At 53.7% G+C, this 22,247-nt stretch overlaps 2 protein-coding genes and 1 long non-coding RNA gene across 11 annotated transcripts in view; 1 reads left to right on the top strand and 2 right to left on the bottom strand.

The window, feature by feature from the left end:
- The window catches only part of MTA1 (metastasis associated 1), an 81,741-nt gene extending 67,344 nt beyond the window's left edge, over nucleotides 1-14,397 (bottom strand). For all 3 annotated transcript variants that reach the window (XM_080602078.1, XM_080602080.1, XM_080602083.1), the window contains exon 1: nucleotides 14,072-14,397. In XM_080602078.1, the coding sequence (XP_080458204.1) occupies nucleotides 14,072-14,099 (28 nt within the window). In that variant the 5' untranslated portion in view covers nucleotides 14,100-14,397. The remainder of the gene's footprint in view (nucleotides 1-14,071) is intronic.
- Nucleotides 6-17,128, top strand: LOC308198891. Of its 2 annotated transcripts, none has more exons than XR_013954263.1 (2): nucleotides 6-13,576; nucleotides 16,634-17,128. It is a non-coding gene; the product is annotated as an uncharacterized lncRNA (long non-coding RNA). The 2 variants fall into 2 exon arrangements; XR_013954264.1 differs by having other exon boundaries at nucleotides 16,631-17,128.
- The window catches only part of PACS2 (phosphofurin acidic cluster sorting protein 2), a 76,337-nt gene continuing 71,075 nt past the window's right edge, over nucleotides 16,986-22,247 (bottom strand). For 5 of the 6 annotated variants that reach the window (XM_080602071.1, XM_080602073.1, XM_080602072.1 and 2 more), the window contains exon 24: nucleotides 20,977-21,934. In XM_080602071.1, coding sequence (XP_080458197.1) covers nucleotides 21,816-21,934 — 119 coding nt within the window. In that variant the 3' untranslated portion in view covers nucleotides 20,977-21,815. Of the gene's footprint in view, nucleotides 21,935-22,247 lie in introns of all 6 variants that reach the window. The other variant, XM_080602076.1, reaches the window with a different exon arrangement.

Raw genomic sequence — 22,247 nt, 5'->3', positions numbered from 1 at the left:
CCTACCTACATGATCGAAGAAAAGACTAGCTTATCTGCTCTGCATCCCACCAGTACAGCATGCCTCCTTGGAAGCAGCAACTGCCACAAGCACTTCATACGAAGCCCACCCCTCACCAGCCAACCGCCCAAAACAAAGGTGGAGGCTCAATCCCACACCTGCACAGCAGCTCGCAGCTTAAACTCGTAATCCCTGAATTAATCAGCCATGCATCCACACCACGGCTGTAAATAGCAGCATCGCCCTTGCGTATCATGCAATTCTCTATGACCAGGCTAAAGCAGTGACTGAGCAGCGTGGCAATATCACGAGACAGTAAGGACCATCACATTCCTGCCACAAACTCCAAACTTATTTCTTCCTTTTACTTATGCTGTTATACAACAGAAGTACCTACGTCCCTAGAACAACTCCAAAAGCCTTTCCATCCCCTGCTTTTTTTCCCTGAAGATGAGAATATACACAACTTACTAAAAAGCAATGTTATTATACAGATACTGAACTGCTGAACTAGGATGATGACCTACAGACCACAGAAGATGGAAATATTCCACGAAGGAAGTAAAATAATTGTCCTCAATTAGCAATAAATACAACACTTTCCTTTTGCTCACACATGCTTTTAAGACATCACTGCAAAATTGCTTCCCCCTCTGCCCTCTTTGTGTCAGCTGTTGATTAAGTCTAGGTTGGTCGGCAGAAAAGAAAAACAGAAGGGGGTACTGCAGAAGAAATGAACACGCACTGTCTAGAGGTCATATTTTTATAAGATTAAGCTATGTCTGAGCTACTTAATAACCTTACAGGCTTTTAGGTGATCAAGTTGCAAAAATGCCCAAAAGTATTTTTATCCTTCCCAACTTGCATTTGCCTTTGAGGCTACATGTGCTTTCTGAGGACCTGGCTGAACATTCCTCACCTTGCCTCCCGAAATTCCCCTCGCTGTGTGCCCTGCATTATCCTGCAGCCGTTCTCGGGAAACAAGGGAGGCTGAAGCCTTCCTCTTCCCACACTCACTAGTGCTGCTTGGTACAATGCGAATTTCTAGACGCGTTATAAATTAGTAACTCCAGGGTTGCAAATATCTCCCTTGCCCAATGCACAAAGCTGCTGCCCTGAATTAAAGATGAGCACCAAGAGAGTGGATGAAGTTATGACGACCTGGTTACTTTACGACCTAACTTACAGGAAATGCATGCCTCCTCACAGTCTGGATTTCCGCATCAATTTGGGGTTACTTTCTTTACGTAAGCTCCAGTTTTCAAATTATTCAGCAGCTCGCTCCTGAAGCTGTCAATCACCTTACAGTTTGGGTAATACAATCCATCGTGGTCTATGCTTCTGTGAAAGAGGAGGCTGGAGGAGGCAAGCTGGAGAGGCCAAGCTGCTCGCAGCGTATGAGCCCAGCAATCTCACCCAGGAGAGCCCAGGTCCCACTGCCTTCTGGCTGCTGAAAACCAGCACCACTCAGAAGGTATCACCCCACGAAATGTCTGGTTTCGAGAGAGTTTCAAAAGAGAAAGCCTTACCAGCAGTATTTTCATTACAGGAGATGCAAAACTGCAACAGCTGTTTCTGTTGCTAAAAGGATTAGGCGAGCCAATACACCTAGCAGTACAAAGCAAGCAGATATTTACAATTAATTTCTCTCACAGCTCGACAAAAGGTATCATGCATACTCTGTCAGCACAAGTCCAAGCACGCTTTCCAGACGGCACTAGTACCTTTTCCAGTACCGCAGGCATGGGATGCGTGCTGCCCCAAAAAGGTCCCTGTGCCACGGGCACCGCCACCACCACGGCCCCACTCCTGACAAACGGGCTGGAAGCAGAGCAAAAGAGCACACAACCCTCTGCAGTACCTGCCGAGGGACTTCAGCGAGGGACTTGGCAGAAGCGAGCACCACCTCCTGCAGAAATCCCCAGTCGGACAGCAAACCCTCACCGAGTTTAGCCGGGAGAGGCACCCCGGTTAAATCAAGCTAGATTTGCTCTTCTGACCAAAGTGACCAAGTCAAAAGGCTTACGAGGACAGGGATCAAAATAAATCACCCTTGTGTGAAATCTTTAAGCGAGACACTCGTCTCACAAGGCGCTGTGCTCGCTGGAAGAGCGCAGTGCTCACACGGCGTGCTCCTGAGACTAGCTGCCCGGTCTTGATAAAAACGCTCAGGCAGAACAAACTGGGAAAAATTACCAGAGCAACAAGTCCCTCTCACTGCTGAGGAAGAAAGCCTGGTTTTCAGCAACGGATCAAAATTAACAAACCACTGCACCACTTCCTCGAGCCTGAAGCCTGCAGTAAACTTCCTAGATATAAACGAGCAGCGACGGCCCGGCTCGGGGAGCGCGCGCCCATCCAGAACAGCCATGACCGTGCCCCCGAGCAGGCAGCGGGCACGGTCCCAGGCCAGGTGGAAGCAGCCAGAGCCTCCCTCGGCCAGGAAGGCCGCCGTCCTAAAGAGCGGCAGCCACAGGCAGGCAGTCAAACCTTTTAGGTCACCGCCAGGTCTAGAGACATCGCAGACCCTGCTTGATAAGGCTGGGGTGGCTCCGCGCACCAGCAAGGTGACACGCGGCCAAATTATCCTCAGGGACTTCCAGCTTCTCAGGCTGAAGCCTTCCAAAGGAACTGCTGCAGCCCTGCCCTTGCCCTCACTTAGGGCTTTGCTCCTTCACCTGGGCAGCCAGCAGCCTGCTTGGCTTTCGCGGAGCAGGACACCTCGGTTCGCTCCTACAGCTTCCCAGGCGTGGTGGACACCAAGGGCTGGCCGACGCAGGGCGTTATGCGAGCACGCTCCCTCCAAAGCGGCAGTTCCATCTAGTTAATTACACGCTGACGTTACACACATAGAAAATCTCCTTTTACAACGCTGTTTTGTCATTATGTTAAATTTGTTTCTGCTTTTACCCTCCTGGAGGGCATGCAGGCAGTGTAACAAGGGTGCCTGTACGGCCCCAAGCCTATAGGGACACATTAGGAAGACAACATCCTCGGTATTAAATACATCAGCATATCGCCCATGCGCCAAGCACTTTGGTGGTGAGGAAGCATAGAGCCTCTCCAGATTCTATCTGCTCTGATAATACGCTGTAAAACATCCAAAAATGACTTTGAAGATGTATGTTATGTATACAAGGATATACAGTGTGCTCAGCTCGACTTCCCCTTTTCAACCATTTTCCAAGAAAAACATGACTTAAAAGAATGCTGGGGCTGTAAGATGAGTCAGGATACGTGCAAGGAAAAGACAGCTCAGTTTCATTTAATAAACTAAAGCCTCTACTACTGCCTATCAAATCCCAAGCACGCATCTACATCCATATACATGCAGGAGCAGCTCAGGACTGCTTTGTTCTAAAGGAAGTTGAGCCTCACGTATTCACCGCACATGGCAGAAGTCCATGTTCTCACTTTCACGCTAACTTCTGCTCTATTTTCAATAATAAAACAGAGCACAAGCTGCCATTCCAGCCCCCAACGGTGAGAATAAAGAAGAAATTGGTTAATTCATAAATACCAAAGTACTTGTTGCCAAGTCCTCACGAACCACGCACCTGTACAAAGGTGGGCAGAAGCTAATAAGCTGTGTAAATATCAGTACTTGGTCCATACTTAACACCGAATCAGAGTGCTTGTGAGGAACAGGTGGTTGATTTTCCCTGAGTTTGTTAATCCATCTCTTTTCCAGGTGCTCAAACTCTTATCTCTAAAGGTGAGTTGCCTTGACGAAGGTGATTAAAACCCTGAGTATTGAGAAGCAGGAACAGGTTTTTATCTCCTCCCCTTAAGAATTCCCAAGCTGTAAAATGTTCAAGCAGCAAGGATTACGTACACACATCAATCCTCCTCACTTGCCTCCAAAAACCCAGGTTCGAAATTCCCCAAACTGTAACCTTATGGTAGGAGCAACCCCTTGCAAGGTCCGTGTAACGGGACTATGGATTATGCACAGACCTATAGAACACCTGATACAAACTCTTCTCGATGAAAGCTCTTCTGAATTGATAAAAGGAACTGAAAACAAAAACCAAAATCCACTCCAAAGGACCTGTAATGGTTCCAAACAAAAACAAATAACCGCCACAGAGCTCCTTCCTCAAGGTAAGAAATAACTCTCTACCTTTTTGGAGCAAAAAATATCTAAGTTAATGCCATGCAACTTGCTTGGACAAACTGACAGTTGCTTGATCCAGTTTTAACTATGAGACATTAAGGGATTTGGAACTTCCCAAAGGTTTTCTGTTCTTTGTTTTCTGTCATGTCAAAGGAGGGGGGGAAGAAAAAATTCCTGTCCAGCTACCTCATCCTTTTTTTTTTTTTTTGTATGATTCTTAGTGAAACAAGGTTTATGCAACTCCATTATCCATGCATTAGTTCTTCTCTATTAACTCCTGAACCCTTTGTTCACTTTCAAACATTTCGCAGAGGAACAGAAGTCTCAAAGATAATTAAGTTCTGATCGCTGGTCCCTATCTGAAAAACGGAGACACTAAAAGCTACGAGTGAGGAAGGTAAGACAGACAAAGATATGAAACGGTTCCCATTTCAGAAACAATTAATAGGCTAGATTTTAAAGCAAATCCCTGGAGGCTCCCCAGCGTTTGGGGGAATTACCAGAAGTGCTTGCTTTCTTAGGCACCTCCCAACACCGCTACTGCCAGGGCTGTTCAGGGCAGGTCCCGGGCTCGATTAACTTCTGATTTGATTCATTACGACCAAGTGCATTCCCAAAAGTTCACTGTCTCCGCCAAGGAAAGAAGCAGGCATTCTGCTAGCAGCAGCGATCTAGAGACCTGAGATCACAGCTCTAGACACGGCACAGAGCTTGTACGGTGAGGAAGAGGTGGTGGATGGCAGTGGTACGTCACGGGTCCCGGCCCTGAGGTAAGAACTATGCCATGCCGAAATAACCGCTACTGGAGACGCCAGCTGAAAGGTACGGTAGGGAGACTGTGTACAAACAAAACTCCAAAAGTGAATGTTCGAGAAACCTGGAAATAAAATCAAGTTTCCAGAGTACTTTCCTGAGGATAAGGGAGCGATTCTGCTCCTAGAAACCAGCTGTAGAGCAACCCATTCCAACCAGCCCCCCCATGCCCCAGCTGTAACCGAGGCACGTTTGCATGCAGCGCCGACCTTCGGGTTCACCAAGTCAACTCCCTGCGGGCCGACAGTACGCTACGTATTCCTGGAAAAACACCACTTCTTCCCTGCTTTACAGAAGATACTTAAGCATGACTTGAAGTCCCCTGGACACAAGAGCAGTCCTCTGTTCTGTAGTACCTCTTCTGCCACTGCAGTTCCCAAGGATGTGGCTATACGACCGCTTTCTCCAGGAGCAGTTGTGAGCCTCTCATTTCAGCTGGGCCAGTACAAGTCTTTGTGGGGCAACGCCACAGACCTGGCAATGGAACGAGCCCAGGCTTAAAACCAAAAATCCTTCCCAAAAGCTGGATTGGAAGGGACGACCAGGATGGTTTAATTTACAGCTAAGTCACAGAAACGCCTAATAGATGGAGAAACCAGGTGGAAGAGAACTCCTTGGGGGTTCTTTCGGAGGGCAGGCACGGGAGACAAGTATCCTCAAACCACACCCAGACACTGGGCTGCTCTTGCAGCCAAGAGAACAGCCTGTCCCACTGCACCTCTCCCTGCTAAGGGCAGGGAATAAAAACACTCTTTTCCAAGAGATAGATACTCGGGCAGTGCAGACAATCAGAAGAAAACAGCTTCACGTTCCCTGCAAGTATCCCAAGAGCTGCAAAACAAGAACCTCTGAAGTACTTGCACACAGAGTTTGGTATCACTCTCATGAAATAAAAACAAAAAAAAAGTTTTTTGGGGTGGGCTGTTTTGTTTTTTTTTAAAGAGCAATGCTTGACTTCGGTTAGCCACCATGAATTAACTGCTTGGGTCACAGCATGACAGCATATTAAGTGCAGGAGCAGGGTGTGAGTGCCAGGCCAAAAACATCATGGCTCCACAATGTAAGTCACGGACCCAGTATAAACTGCTGCCATAGCTTTGCAGACGTTTCTTCAAACAAGAGTGCCAGTGCAGCTGATTCATCCCCCGCCCTCCCGTACCACCCCCTCGAGTTGTGACAGCTTCGCCTTGGATGGAAGGAGCAAGGCACACACGGGGGAAACCCGGCCAGGAACTCACCCGGTTGAAAAAGCGTGTCTGAACCAAAGCAGTGCCCCGATGTGCTTCGCCACACCGTGCTGAGCTGCGTGAGCCCAGCCAAGGAAGCGCCACGAGGACAGCGCCGAGCACCCCCCAGCAGGCGCTGCTCGAATCGACGCCGCTACCCGAAGCAGCGGCCACAGGAACCGTCTCGCTCGGCTGCCTCGAATTTGCTCAGATGTTGACAGCTTCGCCCTGTAACGACAAGCTCCGTGCTAAATGGGGAATCGCCCGCTCACAGCGCGCCGGCTTCATGCTTGGTCGAGTGTCGGCCGTCCTCTTCCTCTCACGTAGCAGCACGACGTCCCCAAGTTAGCTGGGGCGCACCGTGCAGGGTTTATCAGAGCCCTTACCGTGGGCCGCGGCCAATGCAGATCACATCTGGCAATCTGGCAGCGCAGGACCAGGACCATGAAAGCACAGGCACCATCAAGACTAAGCAGCTTGCAAGTAACACGTGGAAGAGACAGGAGAAGCCTAAATTTTTCTTTTTTTGCTTGCAAAACGCTTTAAAGCTGCCAACTAGCTTCTCCTTATCGCAGTTAGCCTCGTACATCAATGACAAGAGAAATTATCTCAAGAACACTCCTCCTGCTTAAAGATGATCCAGCCAAAGCACCAGAAAATCACTCTGCTTGCTACGCAGCCCTAAATCTTCGTGGGTCCTGCATGGGTCCTTCTGGAGGCGGCTCCTCCTGCTGCCTCCCTCGTGCCAGCGAGCAGAGACATGGGGTTAGTTGGGAGCACCAAAAAGGAGCGTGTGAAACCTGCACGAGACGACGAGGAAAACCTCATTCTTCGAGACTGGAGCTTCCCCTTACGGTAGCGTGGGGATAACAAATTGAGGAAGTCTTCAGGTTTGCCACGAGGTACTGCTCGCCCCAACATCCCGCGGGCACACGAGATCTGTAAAAAAGGACAAATCCCCACGCTGGCAGCAAACCAGACACAGATCAGCAGCGTTGCTTGAGGGGCCTCCTCCGCTCAGCCAGGCCTAGGTCTCGCCCAGCCTTCAGAGTCTATACGTAAATAACATTTTTCAGGGAGGTTGAGATGAAATCTCAAGTCTTTTGTGAAGCAAATGTAAATCAGAAAAGTAAAAATCAAAAGTAAATCCGAAGCGATTAGACTATTCTCTTTCCAGGATGAACTCTTCACTGAGATTCCAGTGGTTTCAGCACATCTTGAGGCACCAAATCGGGTTCGATCCATTAAGTAACCTCCCCAAAAGCCCGGTGTGTAAGAGGAGCAGGAGCAGCACAAGGAAGACGTGGCATTTCCTGAAGCTTCCAAAAAGGGCACTTTTTTTCCTTAAGTTAATCTTGGGCTTTTCGGTCTATTTAAACAAACTTGGTGAAGCGCAGAAAGAAGGTTGCCACAAATATTCCGAGAGTAAATTTTGCCATGCTTGAGAATCCAGCACCAATTTTGATGATCTTGCAATGCATTAAACTCCTGAAACTGCCATACTGCATATCCTACAGGACAACACGAGGAACTTCCCTGTCTGCAACTGGGAACAAATTAAATTATTCATCTACACACAAGAGTTCAACCCCCTTTGAACCACGGCATAACAAAGTTCCTTTTAAAATACGTCTGTTGTTTTTTTTTTAATGTGAAAAATTCCTCAATGTCTTCCCCTACTGAAATGCTTTCTTACACATTAAACAATTACAGTGGGAACTCATTAGTTCTTGTTAGCAACAGAAAGTCCAAAAGCCCAAATTTGGTTTTACAAGTTGAAGAGGAGAGGAGGAACCAAATGGGACTTTAAAACACACTTTGAAGCAGGGCTTCTTTGTATATTAGAGCTACAGCAGCAAGCTCTGACACAGTGAGGACCTGGAAGTGCAGTACCCTACAAAAGCATCTTTCCCAACTACTCCGGTTACCTGAACTCCACTGGAAACTCAGGCAAGACTGGTAAAAGGCTCGGCCAGCTACCTCCTTGGGAACATGAAAAAATAATTTTGTGAAGAAATAAGATGCAGTGTAAGATCCTGGTGCAGAAGTGACACTGACTTAACAGATCACTTCTTGTCAGAAGAGGCGCAAAACTAGATGGAGGTGACTCCAACAGCTTATATCCGCTTTCAAGCAACCCCAAACTAACCCAGGAGTAGTTTAGAAGCTGAATTAAAAACAGTAGCAACCACCTTATTCCTTTCTTGCCCTGCTCAGAAGAGATGAGGTGTTTTTATTTATTTAAAGTTGGGAAACTTCAACATCAGAAGTTGCTGCTATAAAAACAGCAGCTAGATGCAGGTTCCTTCCATTCACACACAACCCAAATCTCACTAGCTAAAAGGAAAGACGTTTTTTCCTCAAGGAATTATAGAAAAGGGACTTATCAAGTGCCTTCGCTTATCAGGTGTCTGTCATCCACCATCGCTGGAAGGCAAAACAGGCAGACACGACCAACGGGATGGAGGAAGCAGCAGGGGAGGAGCGCTGCAGCTCAGCTCGGCTGCCCACAAAAGCCCAGGGGAGCTGCCAGCCCCCAGCCAGCCGGGGGTGTCCCCAGCCAGCCCCCAGCACCCCGAGTTGCCAAAAAGCACCCAGCAGAAGCCCCCTACACCACAGTGCTGGATCTCCACCAGGCCAGCAGCACCCGTCTGCCCAGAGAGGTGTCCGGGAACTACAGCAGGTGCCCGGCAGGCGCCGTCCTGCTGGCACAGGGAGGGGAGAAGCCACATTCCCCCACGGGGCAGGAGCTGACCAGGTGCTCGCACTGCGTCTTGCCAAGGACACGTGGCTGCACAGCTCCACGGAGCGCGTCCACATGAGCCTTACACATCAGCTGGGCACGCCGAAGCTGTCTGACACCTCCGCATCATGCCACGTTTCTTAACATCTTTCTTTAACCAAGGCAGCCCCGCCTGGGGGAGAGGGAAAGGAAGACTGCGGAACACAAGATAAACTTTGGTGTAGCTAGAAACAGCTAAAGGAAAAGGTGAGGAAACCCAGTGGCTGAAACAGGATGAGTTAGAAGCTGTCCTATATCCATTAGGACCACCGGCTGCAGAAACCTATTAGTAAGTTGCAAGAACAAACTCATTTTTATTACCTTTACTAATTATACCTCTCTCCACTAAACCCACTCTCAGCTCAAGTTACTTTCAGCTCAAAGTTAGTAACACAAAAATCGGTAAGTGAAAACACAGCTCACCCGAGCCTGTGCTCATGGAGCAGCACTCCCGCTAACCCTCCTGCAACCCCAAATACATACATGCTGCTAATAAAGAAGGGGGACAGAAGAGGGTTTACACATGCCCCTGTAGCTAAATTATCTGGATTACGTGCTTTAGGCCTAGACTCAATAACGTGCATCTTACCAGCTCCGTACCCAAGTTTTTTACCAGGAAAAGCATGGAAAATTATTACTGACATCGCTATGATGTCAAGAGGACAAATTCAGCCATCCTTAGTAGCTCTCAGGCAATACTAGCAGCCACGAGAAGTTAGGACTCCAGGCTGTGGTACGTAACTGGATGGGGGCAGGCCAAACCTGCTCCCCAGTGGTGCATTAGTAACACCCTTAATTAACAGAGCAACGATGTCACGCTGCCATGCCTAAAAATTCTGGGGACGGTTACACTGAAATGAGAAGTATGCCCGCAGCACGGACAGGCGCACCAACGCTGGGTCCAATGCAGCCAGCCCGGGGGGAAGCAGCAGTTAGGTGGTGGAGCTGCATCTCCGGCACGCTGCAATACAGCTGCTGGGAAGCTCAGAGCCCACGCGGGGTCGGGGCATCACTTACCTTCAGCGCGGTGGACGCAGGTGGCACACGTGTGCCCAACTGACCTAGGATCATAGACATGCCACTCCAACACACCTTCAGTGCACTACAAACTCAAAAGCAGCCCTCACTTTCTAACCTAGCACGCTCCCAAGCAAGCGGGTAACTCTTAAGCCAAGAACACACAAAAAGCTTTTCATCTAAAAGCATAAATCGACATTTGCCTCAGCAGAAGTGTTGGCTTCAGCGGTTCTTCCTCCATCCTTCCTCTCCTTTCTTTCCCCATCCATCCCCTTGTTCCCAGCCCTCCCACTGAGCCCATTCAGCTGTTCGCACAGTCCCACGGGCAGCCAGATCGGGTGCCTGATACAGATTAAAAATAATCCCGGAAAAACACAAAGCGCGAGGAGGAGGAAAGGTGGAAGGATTCGAGTTCCTCGAATCGCTGCAAGATGGAAACGCAGAAAATCGTCGTTCCACTGCGTCGAGGGAATGCCACAAGCCTGCAGCGGGGCTCAGTCACTTGCAGCCACCAACGAAACGCTCGTGCTGCGGTTAAACTCTCCCGGAGAAGGTGCAGATGAGACAGCGTTGGGAAGGGAAGCCTCCTGGTGCCGAGACAACCCGCTCTCTTCCAGGCAGCTGACACAGCACTCTCCTGGAGGGAGGCTGGCACTAGCTGGAACAATGAGCATCTCTCCCACATGCATTTTTTCATCAGAGGCCCCAGACTTCAGCCCAGCGGTCCCAAGTTTCCTAGACCCAGTGTTTACCCAGCACTCCCATGCGGCCTGCGATCCGGCAGACAGCCGGGCCGCTCCACGGGGCGGCGGGCCAGTGCACCATGACTCCTTCCAGGCGAGGAGAGCCACCCCTCACCACGCTACCATTTATTTCGTGGCTGGATGGCAGCTGTTAGGAAAAGTCTTCATTCAGAACATCTTCACCTCTGCTACGCTGGAGGCACACAACTCCAGGAGCTCCTTCGGGGTGAGTAAGCTCCCGTACTTCATTTTGCAAGCTGACAACCCAGCATCTTCACACACATAAAAGTTTTATGTCCCCCCATAAACAGCATTAACTTACAAGAGAGCTATTTGTGTCGGCACTGACCCTCTGCCCCAACAGAGGTGCACCAAAAAAAACTCAGCAGGACCACAAAAACCAGTTGCTTTCCCTAGGTGCCAGCAGTCAACTTACCCAGAGCCTTATAACCGCTGACGCGGCAGCCCCGACTCCTGCAGCTCCGCTACGCTGAGAACAAGACCTGGGTGCCCCAGCGCAGGCTGCCAGGCTCCTCTGTAACACAGCCACTGGGCACCAACACTAAAAAATGGCACTTAAAACCAGTCTCTGTCAGAGAAGTGCAACCTACCTACTGGCTTATGAAAATAAGAGTTCACAGCGTTTCACGACCAGGCCAGAAGTGATCACCACATACTCCCAGGAGCGTTATTGATCTACGACAAACAAGCTGGTTTTGGCAGCTGTTAGGTCTGGAGTTCGCACACACAATTTGGTAACCACAAGGATAACAGCAGATTATCTGCTGAACGTTTCTCTTCCAGTGGGAAGTCTATGAAATGACGACGCACAAACCCCATTCAGGACTTAATCCTGCCCTGGAGTCCGGACACAACTTCAGTGCGCACAGCTCCCATTAACGGGAGCCACCAGCACCAGGGGCAGAAACAATTCAGTAACACAAACTCCTCTGGCTCACGCCGAACAGGGCCGTCACACAGAAACAGCTGCATCTGCCCATATGTTGATCTTGGTCATAAGTCAAACCCAGACTTCATCCATATGTACGGTACCAGAGCACAGTAACTCTGGCCACCGGCCAGCTGCCTTGCCCTCCGCCTGGGAAGGTTACAGAGCAAATCCTGGACGCTGCTCCCAAGCACACCAAGGTGACTGAGACCAGCCAAAATGGATATACCAAAGGCAAATCATGCCCGACTGATCTGACTCACCGCTGCGATGAAAAGACCGGCTCTGTGGCTAAGGAGAGAGCAGGGGTGTTGTAGGTGGCTCGTGTCAAACGCCTCGTAGCCCCCCAGGGGAGCCTTTGAACCAAACTGCTGAGATAAATACTGGGCAGCAAGGTGGGAGGCAGACCGGACGAATGCCGGGCTCCGAGGACTGCGATCAGCAGCACAGCCTTCACCTAGCTGCTAACAGCTTCCCTCGGCACCGACATGGGGCCAGCCGTGGACGTTTTGCGATGGACTGGGACTGCAACGCGCTCGCCAAAAGTTTGGGGAACCAGGAAAAGCATGCCCCATACTGGAGGGCAGGGCTGCTACTCAGAGGGACTTTGACAAGCCAGGAAACGGCTTGACAAGAACCTCAGGAAGTTCAATTAAGGCTAAGCAAAGTCCTGCATCTGGGATGGGATAACTCCCCGCAGCGCCGCAGGCTGACTACAGAGCGTCTCTGTAGAAAAACACCTGGAAAAACAACAAAGTGCCTAAGAGCCAACATGCACCCTCGCAGCAAAGGCGGCCAACATCCCCTCGTGCTGCACCAGCGGGGTGAAGGGACGGGTCCTGCCCCGCCGCTCAGCGCTGGAAAGGCCACCTGGAGAGCCGGCTCCGGCACAGGGACAGGGCACACAGGAGGCACCGAGGTGGGCAGCGCTGGATGTGAAGAGGCAGGTTGGTTCAGCGGAGGTGTCACTGCTGTCACAGCTCGGAGCGGGAGGCGCAGAGCTGGCAGGGCAGGGCTCCTCTCAGAGGTGCACGGGGAGAGGATGAGGGACTAGGGACGCCAGCTGCAACACGAGGAAGTTTTCCCTGGTGGCTGGCTGGGGTTATCTGCCATAAACGCAGCATAACACTTTGGGTAGGGCCCAAACGAAGGATGCCATCCCTGCCTCGTCGTCCTTAGGGATGGCACCACGGGGCGGGCAGGCCCCGAGCGCCCTACAGGACAGCGTGCAGCAGCAGCAGGTGGCCTAGGGACCTGCAGACATCCCTGCCCACCGCCCAGGCGGGTCAGCAGGGAGCACAGCGCAGCCCTTGCCGTGCAGAGTACCAGGGATGGCACAGGGACTCGTGCCTGTGACACTAAACACCAAGCACCAACGATTCCCTTTGCCGCTCGCAGCGGGAACCCAGCTGTGAATTTCCCCAACTCTCCTCGCCCCTCATCCTTCCGCTCTCAGCATCCCCATCCAACACAACGCAACGCACACCACCGGCTTGTAACCGTCCAAGAAACAAAGCCGGGAGAGCCCAAAGGCACACCTCGTCCCTCCACGAAACCAAGCACCAGAAAAAAGTACGGCTGTGACAAAAGGAGCAAAAATTTCAGAGCACAAAGTAAGGGCAGGCCGAAAAAGCAGAAAAGTAGTCGCCGATGGAGAGCAGCCAGGCAGGATGGCTTGGCCACCTCGGCTGTATTTTCCCCCTCGTTTACTTTACTCTGGTTTTACAGAACTCCGAAGGAAACGGTGTTTGGGGAGGGAGGAAGCCCCCCAAAAGCATCTTCCTGCACATCCTGCGGAGAAAGAAGTTGCAGCGCACACTTTCTGCGAAGGGAAAATGGCTGAGCGCAGATCCACGCCAGACCACCCTCGGTGTTTATCTTCCATAAAATCCACCAGCCAGGGCCCTGTTGCCTCTCCTTTCTGTTGCCGTGAGTTAAAACAAAGGGCAATCAGGCGGGCGGGGGGGAAGAGTAATGGGAGAGCGGGCAGGAGAACGGCGGGGAGGGGAGGGGAGGGGAGGGGAGGGAGGGGAGAGATGGGGAGGGAAGGGGAAGGAAGGGGAGAGAAGCAGGGGGAAGGGAAGGGAAGGGAAGGGAAGGGAAGGGAAGGGAAGGGAAGGGAAGGGAAGGGAAGGGAAGGGAAGGGAAGGGAAGGGAAGGGAAGGGAAGGGAAGGGAAGGGAAGGGAAGGGAAGGGAAGGGAAGGGAAGGGAAGGGAAGGGAAGGGAAGGGAGCCCACCAGCAGCCTGCCCATCTTTGTGCTCGCCTCCCCCCGCGCCCCGACCCCCCAAAGCCCGTCCCCATCCCCAGCCGTGCCCCCGCACCCCCCCCCGGGGCCCAGCCTCCGCGGGAGGCCCCCCCCGGGCCCCCCCCCCGCGTGTCCCGGCCCCGCTGGAGCCGCGGGAGGGCTCCGGGGGCCGCTCACCTCCGACCCGGTACATGTTGGCGGCCATGGCCGGCTGCGGGCCGCCGCCGCCTCCAGGTGCCGGAGCCGCTGGAAAATGGAGGCTGGGGCGGGCGGGGGAGGGGAGCGCCGAGTTAAAGGGGCCGCGCCGCCCGCCGCCGGGGGAGGGAGGGAGAGGAGGGAGGGAGGGAGGGAGGAGGAGGCACCGGGAGGGAGGGCAGGGGCCCGGCGGCGGCGGGGAGAGGGAGGGGAAGGGGAAGGACGCGAGGGAGGGAGGGAGGGGAGCGGCCTGCGGGAGGCGAGAGGGGAAGGGCGGAGCGCGGCGGGCAGCGCCTGCACACACACACACAGACACACACACAGCCCGCCTCGCACGCACCCGGCCTGCCTCACACACCCACACACACGCACACCCACACACACACACACACACCCACACACACACACACAGCCCGCCCGGCCTCACACGGCCCGCCTCGCGCGGGCACACGCACGCTCAGCCCTCCTCACACGCTCACAGACCGCCCGTGCGCACACCCAGCCCTCACACACCCAGCCTGTGCTCACACCCAGCCTTCACACACACACATGTATCACCTGTGCGCACACCCAGCCATCCCCCCCCACACACATATTTCACCTGTGTGCACACACAGCCCTCACACATGCACACACAGTGCCTGTACTCACACCCAGCCCTCACACACACATAACATCTGTGGGCACACCCAGCCCTCACATCGGCACATATATCACCTGTGCGCACACCCAGCTGTCTTCACATGCACATGTATCACACGTGTTCAAAACGGCCCTCACACAGATGCACACCGCCTGTGCTCACACACAGCTCTCACATGCACACCGCCTGTGCTCACACCAGCCCTCTTCACACACACACACACACACCACCTGTGCTCAAGCCGTCCCTCACACACACACACACCGCCTGTGCTCACACCCAGCCCTCCTCACCCGCACACACACCACTTGTGCTCACACCCAGCCAAAAACAGCAGGCCTTTTGCTTCCTGTGAGAGCGACGAGGCTCACGTCCCCACACGCCTGGCCCAAGCCAGGCCGCGAGCCCTGAGCCGGGCCCGGGGCAGTAGAAGAGCCTAGTGCCGAGCGCGGTCCCAGCCCCAGGCCCTACCCATGGTCAGGCCGGGCCTGGCTACAGCCCCCAGGCGACACAGCCATATTCAACACAGCACACAGAGGTGCCAAAATCTCCGTCAGGCCCCACGATCCAGTAGGCCATGCCTCCACCTTCCCAGTATTGCACGGAGTGAGCCAGGAAAGCACGGCTGGCGGTGAAAATCCAAAAACATTCACTCCATGGAGGGTACCGCCACGATATTCCCTCCTTTCTGAGCTGGCCCAGGAATGTGTGCCCGCTGAGCCGCTGCGGACACCGCTGTCTGTGCTGCATGCAGGGACCGGCTGCTGCCGCCACTGCTCTGCCGAGCGGAAAATAATTCAGTAGGACACAGAAAAATTATCCAGAATAAATATTTACAAATCGCATCATGGGGCACTTGGTGGTTGCACACCAAGAAGTGGCCAGTCATGTGGTGTTGACTGCTCTTTCCAGACGCTAAATTGGTTTTTAAACGATAGCAACAAAAACATGTCAGGACTTCCCTGCTGCTCCTCTTCCACGTTGAGCAATGGCTGTGGTCACCGCCGGGGCATTGTGCAACGGCAGGAGGGCAGCTGGCTCCGGCAGCCGCAGCCTGGGAAGGAGCAGGATCGTCAAGGCCCTGTCTCCCACTGCCAAAACCCAGACCCGCGGGCATCACTGGTTCTCCCCGTGGCAAACGCAGTCCTTCCAGAAAGCCCTTGGTGTGTTTTGAGGGGGCATCTCCTCCATTCGATGCCTTTCATGCGGCACCGAGGGAGCACATCCACTGGGAAAGGCTGAGACCTACAAAAAGAAGATGCCGGCGCTTCCAGAGCCCCGTCGGAGGCCACCTGGCCCAAATCAGCTCATCCCAGCACATGTGGGCGAGGGAAGATTTCTGTGCCTATTGCATGCGAGCGGGCACACCCTGGCCCTGAACCACCCTCGCTACACCCAGCTCCATTCCCGTCTTGTTCATCACCCCGCTCTGCTGCTCCCAGGACAGCCCTCCCGCTGCTCGGTGGCAGCAGGGCCTTTCCTGCTGAGCTCAGTGAGGGACCAGGACCGAAAGGTCAGCCCTTCTAATTCCCTTTGCACATATCTTCCCTTGCAGAAGACACGAGTGCATGTCCTGCTCCCTGGTGTTGTGAGGCTGGTCCTCTGCTTTCCTGAAGGGGAGAGGGCAGCGGTGCTGGGAGGGGATGTGCTGTTCCACCAGCTCTGCCCTGGGACACACTGCTGGGCAACTGGAGATACAATGCAAGAAAAAAAAAACGTGATCGGTACTGCAAACATGCTCAACATGGGATTTCCTGCAGCTAAGGCCCCTTGAGGGCAATGAGACTTGCTGGCTGGGAGGAGCTGAGGGCATTCTGAGCCTGCTCATGCACAGGAGCCAGGAGGTGATTCCTGGAAAGGCTGCTCTGACCACCTTTTCTCTCTCCTCTTCCTTACAGCAGTGGTGAGAAGTTGAACAAAGCACACCGTGGTCCTGCTCACAGTTCCCAGTACCACACACCGTGCACACTGCAGCACCTCACTGCTCCGTCTCCCACACGGCTCCAGAAGAGGACCCAGAGCCCAGTTCACCCCCCATCTCCCACCCCACGCCCAGGACAGAGGAGAACCGGCCACAATGGGAGCTCAACACCTTGCCTTGAGAGAAGGCCTGCTCCCATCCGTGTGTCCTTCTGTGCTGCTGGCTAAGGGACCAGCTGCTGGCAGCAGCTTCCAGGAGCATTTCCTTCCAGAGACAACTGCCCCAGTCACGCCAGAACAGCCCCTGCCGAGAGATGACTCAAGGGACGGGTATGTGCTTTCATGTCCAGTTTTATTAGTGTTGCATTAGTACCATAAAATAGTTGACGAGGTCGAGCACGTTGCAGTTTGTTCCAAAAAAAAAAAGGCTATTTACACTTAATGTCTTCATTACAAAAAAAATAGAACCCAAACAATACAACAATGAAACAGATGGACAACTCAGGAACCTACACAGTGGTAACGTCCCCTGGCGCGCTGCGGTCCGGACAAGGCTCGTGGCACGCAGCAGAGCACAGCACGTGGTACCCGCACTGGCAAGGTGCTTCCCTGTGGCATCTCCGTGGCCGAGGCACGCAGCGGGGCAGGCGATGCTCTGGCCAAGGTGCAAAGCAGCAGCTGACCGCTGTGGCCCGATACCAGAGCTCTTCCTTAAGGAAACCAGTCACCTGCTGCTTTCCAAGTTGGCGTGTCCCCTTCTCCTGTCTGTCCCACAGCCGCCGACTGTCCCTGCAGGAGCACCTGCCCTGACGGCCCTGCTGAAGAGGCTCCAGAAAACCTCTGGGAGATGCTGCTGCTCAGTTCTGGCCTTCTCCCTACCTACTTGATAAGCCCAGAGGAAGTGTCACACAAAAATGAGTCACCACACAGCAGTCCACCAGACTGAGACCAGAGGAACGGGGACATTGCATCCGACCTAGCTCCAGGAAAGCACCAGGCCCCCCAGCCCGGTGCTGCTGCACAGCAGGACTGCCCTCAGCCCAGGCTCCAGGCTCCCCCAGCACACCCGGCAGCAGAAGGCCATCAGCTCTGCTTCCTCTCACCAGGATTTTCTGAAAATTTGAGGCACCAGGTGCAATGCCCTATGGCCTGGCTCTCCGCTCCCTCCAGCACCCATTACTGGTGAGAAATGACCAGGCAGAGCCATTTGGGGCAAGCTGCAGCTGAATTCCTGCTACCCCTAAGCAGGACGAGGCCTTTGCTGTAATCCCAGGTGAGCAGGGGTCAGCGTGGTGCTCGGCCAAGCTTGATGACTGCACACCAACACCCACATCTCCTCCAGCCCCAGGAAACCTCCAGCCTCCCACCCCTGCCTGCCCTGCAGGATAAAGCAGCAAGCATGTGCTAATAACACAGCAAAACACAGCCACGGAGACGGTGGCTCTCCCCAAGCTCATGTGTAATTAAGAGGGACTCCGCAGTTACCGCTGAGATGTAAAGGGTAACGAACTAAGTGAACGGCAACTGCAGTGCTGAGCTACAAAAGCCACCCAAGACCTCTGCAAAATCACCAGCTCAGCAGGAGAGCCAGCAGGTGACCGTCCCGGGCAGGGCCAGGGACAAGCCTTAGTCTCCAAAAAAACAAAACTGGAGGACTGGGAAGCACAAGGTGCAACACGACGCCACAAAAACCTTCCGTCTTTCCTGTGCTCACCAGCACTGATAAACTAGGTCAGCCTCGCGCAGCACAGCAACGAGCCTTTTCTTGAGGCCTCACCTCCGAGCAAGGAGGGGCCCTTCTCCCACCAGCAACTGGGAAGGACACCAGCTGTTTCAAGCCCAATCTCACACGGGCTGGTGAGATAACACCGTGGTGTTTCTTCCTTTAAATTGCACCTCTCTCCAAACCCCTCGAGCTGAACATGGGGCTACGCTGTCTCCTGCCCCCAGCCATCCGTCAGTACCCACCGGCTCACACGCAGCCACCTCTCCCCACCACGCTCCCAGCCCCGGTGCTCCCCCTGGCTGGCAGGGACCCCAAATCCTGCTGGGAGAGCAGGAGATCGCCTGGTGGGAGACCTGAGAGCTGCCAGAGCCAGGAGGACAAGTCCGGCTGTCTCCCTGCACGGGCAAAGGGCTGCACTTCAGAGCAAAGGCAGCTTCCCACAGGGCACAAACACAAGCCCTCAGGCATGCAGAGCTTCCCGGTGAATTCGGTTGTACAGAGGTGGAACAAAACGCAAACCAACGTGAAATGCAACGAGCGCGAGTGCTTCTCTCACACATACACGCACACAGTAGCGCAGGGCAACACACATGTATAGAGGCAGGACCACGGAAATCCCGCGCTAGCTACCGTCTGTTTCTTTACAGTAGGTTGAAATGCAGAGAGGGGCACAGCCATGCTCCCCCCTCGCTCCCCAGTAAACAAAGTTATTGCAGTCGGTCAGTCTGTCTGTCCCATCCGTCCCTCCGCAGCAGCAGTAACGCGCCGGCACCGAGCTGCCTGGGCCGCGTGCGGCTCCCAGCGCTGGAAGCCAGCCCAGCCCCTCCTCTAACTCCAGCGTGAGCCTTGAGGAAGAAATCGCACACTGACTAATTTCCTTGAAAAAGCTTTTTTTCGATGCAACAGCCTCAATAAAATTAAAAAAAAAAAAAAGGGGAAAAGTGATGTGCTTATACGCCATCTCCCACGCTGCTGCTAGGCAACGCTACTCAATCCCGCAGCATCAGCTCAGGTCAGCCAGAAATGCACAAACTGGTGGACATGCCACCGTTTGCACCGGAGCTGAGCTCCTGGCACAGGCAGACGGAGGCAGACCCGCCCGCAGACCACAGGGAGGAGGAGGACCGCAAGCGGACAAGATGGCCTGCCCAGCAGCGTGCCGCTGAGCGTTGGACCACGTCCTCCTCCCGCGGGTGGCTTGAAGGGAATGCCCAGTCCCCGGCCAGGCAGGGTGCACTTGTGCTGGGAAAGGATTTCGTGAAATCAAAATCAGCGAAGCAGCCCGTGCCCTGAGCTGTGAGAGGCACTCGATCCAGCAGGGATCACGCTCTCGCCTGATGATCCCTTGTTCCCCGTCAGCAGAAGCCCTAAACAGAGCACACCACCAGCGCCCTGCTCAAAGCCACCTGGGCGCTCCCTGTGCAGAGCAGGACAAAGCAAATTCTCCAAGACCTTTAACAACCAAGGGTAACGAGTCAGAGGGAAAAAAACAACAACAACAACAAAAACTGACCAGTGGATGCTGGGAAAGGTTCAAAAGCATCACTGCTCTCTGAAAGCACGTTCTGGAAATGCTTGTGGAGCCAGACCTGCTCACAAGGGGGGACACCCAAAGGACCCCACCAAAAGCTTCAGTCCCTCACCCCGAAAGGCCAGAAACATCTGCTTTTCAACACAGCAGGCACACTCTGCTCCCTAAGCCCCATCCACCGCCTGCTCCCAGCCCCTCCTGCGAACACCTCGGGAAGCCCAGAGAGCAAAAAGCCACATCCATAGCACCAGGGCTGCCCGGAGCTGCTGCCTGCCACACCGACTCCTTGCGAGAACATCCCCGTGTCCCGGCAGCAGTGAGATGCACAAAGCAAACATAAACACGGCCAGAGCCAGGCCAAAACGAGCCCTGGGCACGAGACACCCCCAAGTCTCACTCCTCCAGCTCCCCCGAGGACACCTTGCTGCCCCAGAGGGATGACGAACCCGCCTGGCTGCATCCTCTCCCGTGTCCCAGCTGTAGCTTCCACTGCAGCTTGGCACTGAACCGCGTGGCAAAGCCTCAGCCCGCAGGCAGTGCCCTGCCAGGGCAAACATCCTGCTGGGGAAGGGATGCAACCCGTGGGGAAATAAATGCCCCTGGGAAGGGACACCCAGAAAGCAGACGGTCAGGGCAACTTCCTGCAGGAGGCCACCTGCCCGCAGCACCCTTTGCTTCTGTTGCAGTCTCGCAGTCCCTGTGAGAAGAAATCCTGGGTGTTACGCCGGGCACGGTGACAATACACCCAGGCAAAGCCAGCAGCTGGCTCTGGGGAGCACGGCGCAGTCAGAGCAGGACAAAGGCAGAGCAGATAAAGCAGCCCACGCTACCTCACGTGTGCAGTCTGACAGATGGACGGGAAGGCAGCTGGACGTGCAGAGCGCCTTAGCTGGCTCTGACTCCAGCCACTACAGTGATGTATCGCTTCACAGACAACGGCTCATCTTCTGGGTTTGGGGGTGGGTTTTTTTGGCAATTTAATTTTTCCCCCCTCTTATTTTTTATTTATTTTTCTTTTTTTAGAAAGCGTTAAAAAAAATCTGCAGCTATTAAAAAAATCCTTTCCCTTTAGAGGCTGGACGAGGTTTTATTGACAGGTAAATAATCGGTGTGAGTATGTAAATAGCAGCGACCCCACTGACGCGGCGCCCCTCAGCAGCGCAGCCGGCTGCGGGGACGTTGTGACTGGCTCGGTTTGGTCATCGTCACTGACCTGGGACACTGGAGTTCCCTTACACCTAGTGTTTCCCTAATTCCTGTTCCTGCCCAACCCTCCTCAGGTGTCACCTCAGCACAAACACCTGCCTGTCCTCGTGGCGGACTCCGTGCACTGAAGGGCGATCTCCTCTCTAGATCTCCCTAGCTATGCGGTTTGTTTCCCAAACCAGACAGCTGAACTCCCTCCAGCATCGCTGATCTCTCGTCCTTTGGCAGCAGGAAGAAAGACTGGCCATTGGTTTTGCTAGAAACATGGAGGGAGGGGGCCAAATGCATCGTAACGTGCGTGCTCTTCTGCAAAATCTGTTCAAGCTGATCCGCGGCTCCCCAGCCCACGCACACCAATGAGGTCTCAGGTTAATAAGCAGTGCAGTAATTCAACTATCTGCTTGGAAGTGGTAGGTGTTCTCGGGCAGGTTGCCTGCTCCTGCCAACTCCCCCACAGCTTTGTTGTCAGCACATCTATATTTAAGACTGTTTTGTTTTTTTGCCTTTGTTTAAAGGGGTTTCCTTCCCTTGTAGTAAACTTAAGAGTTAATAGAAAAAAGTAATTCAAAAGTAATCCAAGCACATCTGTAATTAATTCTGCAGGAGAGGGCAGAGCGACGCGAGTCAGAGTTGGCACGCAGTTCCTGGCTCCTGGTGTGCAGTCCCTGGGACGGACAGAAGGTCCCTCCGCCGAGCGCGGCTAGAAGTTAGATTTGGAGTGTCCAAATATGCAGATGGGAAAGTGCTTGACATGAGAGGACCACTGTGCTGCCAGCTGAAAGAACTTGACGTCGTTCCACTCTACCCCATCGATCAGGACTGCAGGGGAGGGTTAAAAAGAAGAAGAAAAAAAGAGGTGAGTTAGAAAACAGCAAGTGGAAGTGGTCAGCCAGAAACAGCTTTGCTAGAAATCTCCCTGCAGTCAGCAGAGGGAGGCCTGGCCACGTTCTGCGCTCAGGGTACGAGCTGCTCTGCCTGGCCACCCTACTGCTGTCTCTGTAAGTTGGTGCAGACACGAGGGAAAAAGGCTCAAGTGCAGAGCAGCTTTAGGGAGAACAGCTCAGACTGTTCCTGCAGCACGCCTCTGTCATCGCTACGCGCTGATGCCGCAGCTCCCCAGACCACTGATTTC

Source organism: Anser brachyrhynchus, assembly GCF_964034855.1.
Source record: "Anser brachyrhynchus genome assembly, chromosome: 8".
Classification (NCBI taxonomy): domain Eukaryota; kingdom Metazoa; phylum Chordata; class Aves; order Anseriformes; family Anatidae; genus Anser; species Anser brachyrhynchus.
The sequence above is the reverse complement of the archived record's forward strand: the minus strand, read 5'-3'. Positions and strand labels throughout refer to the sequence as shown.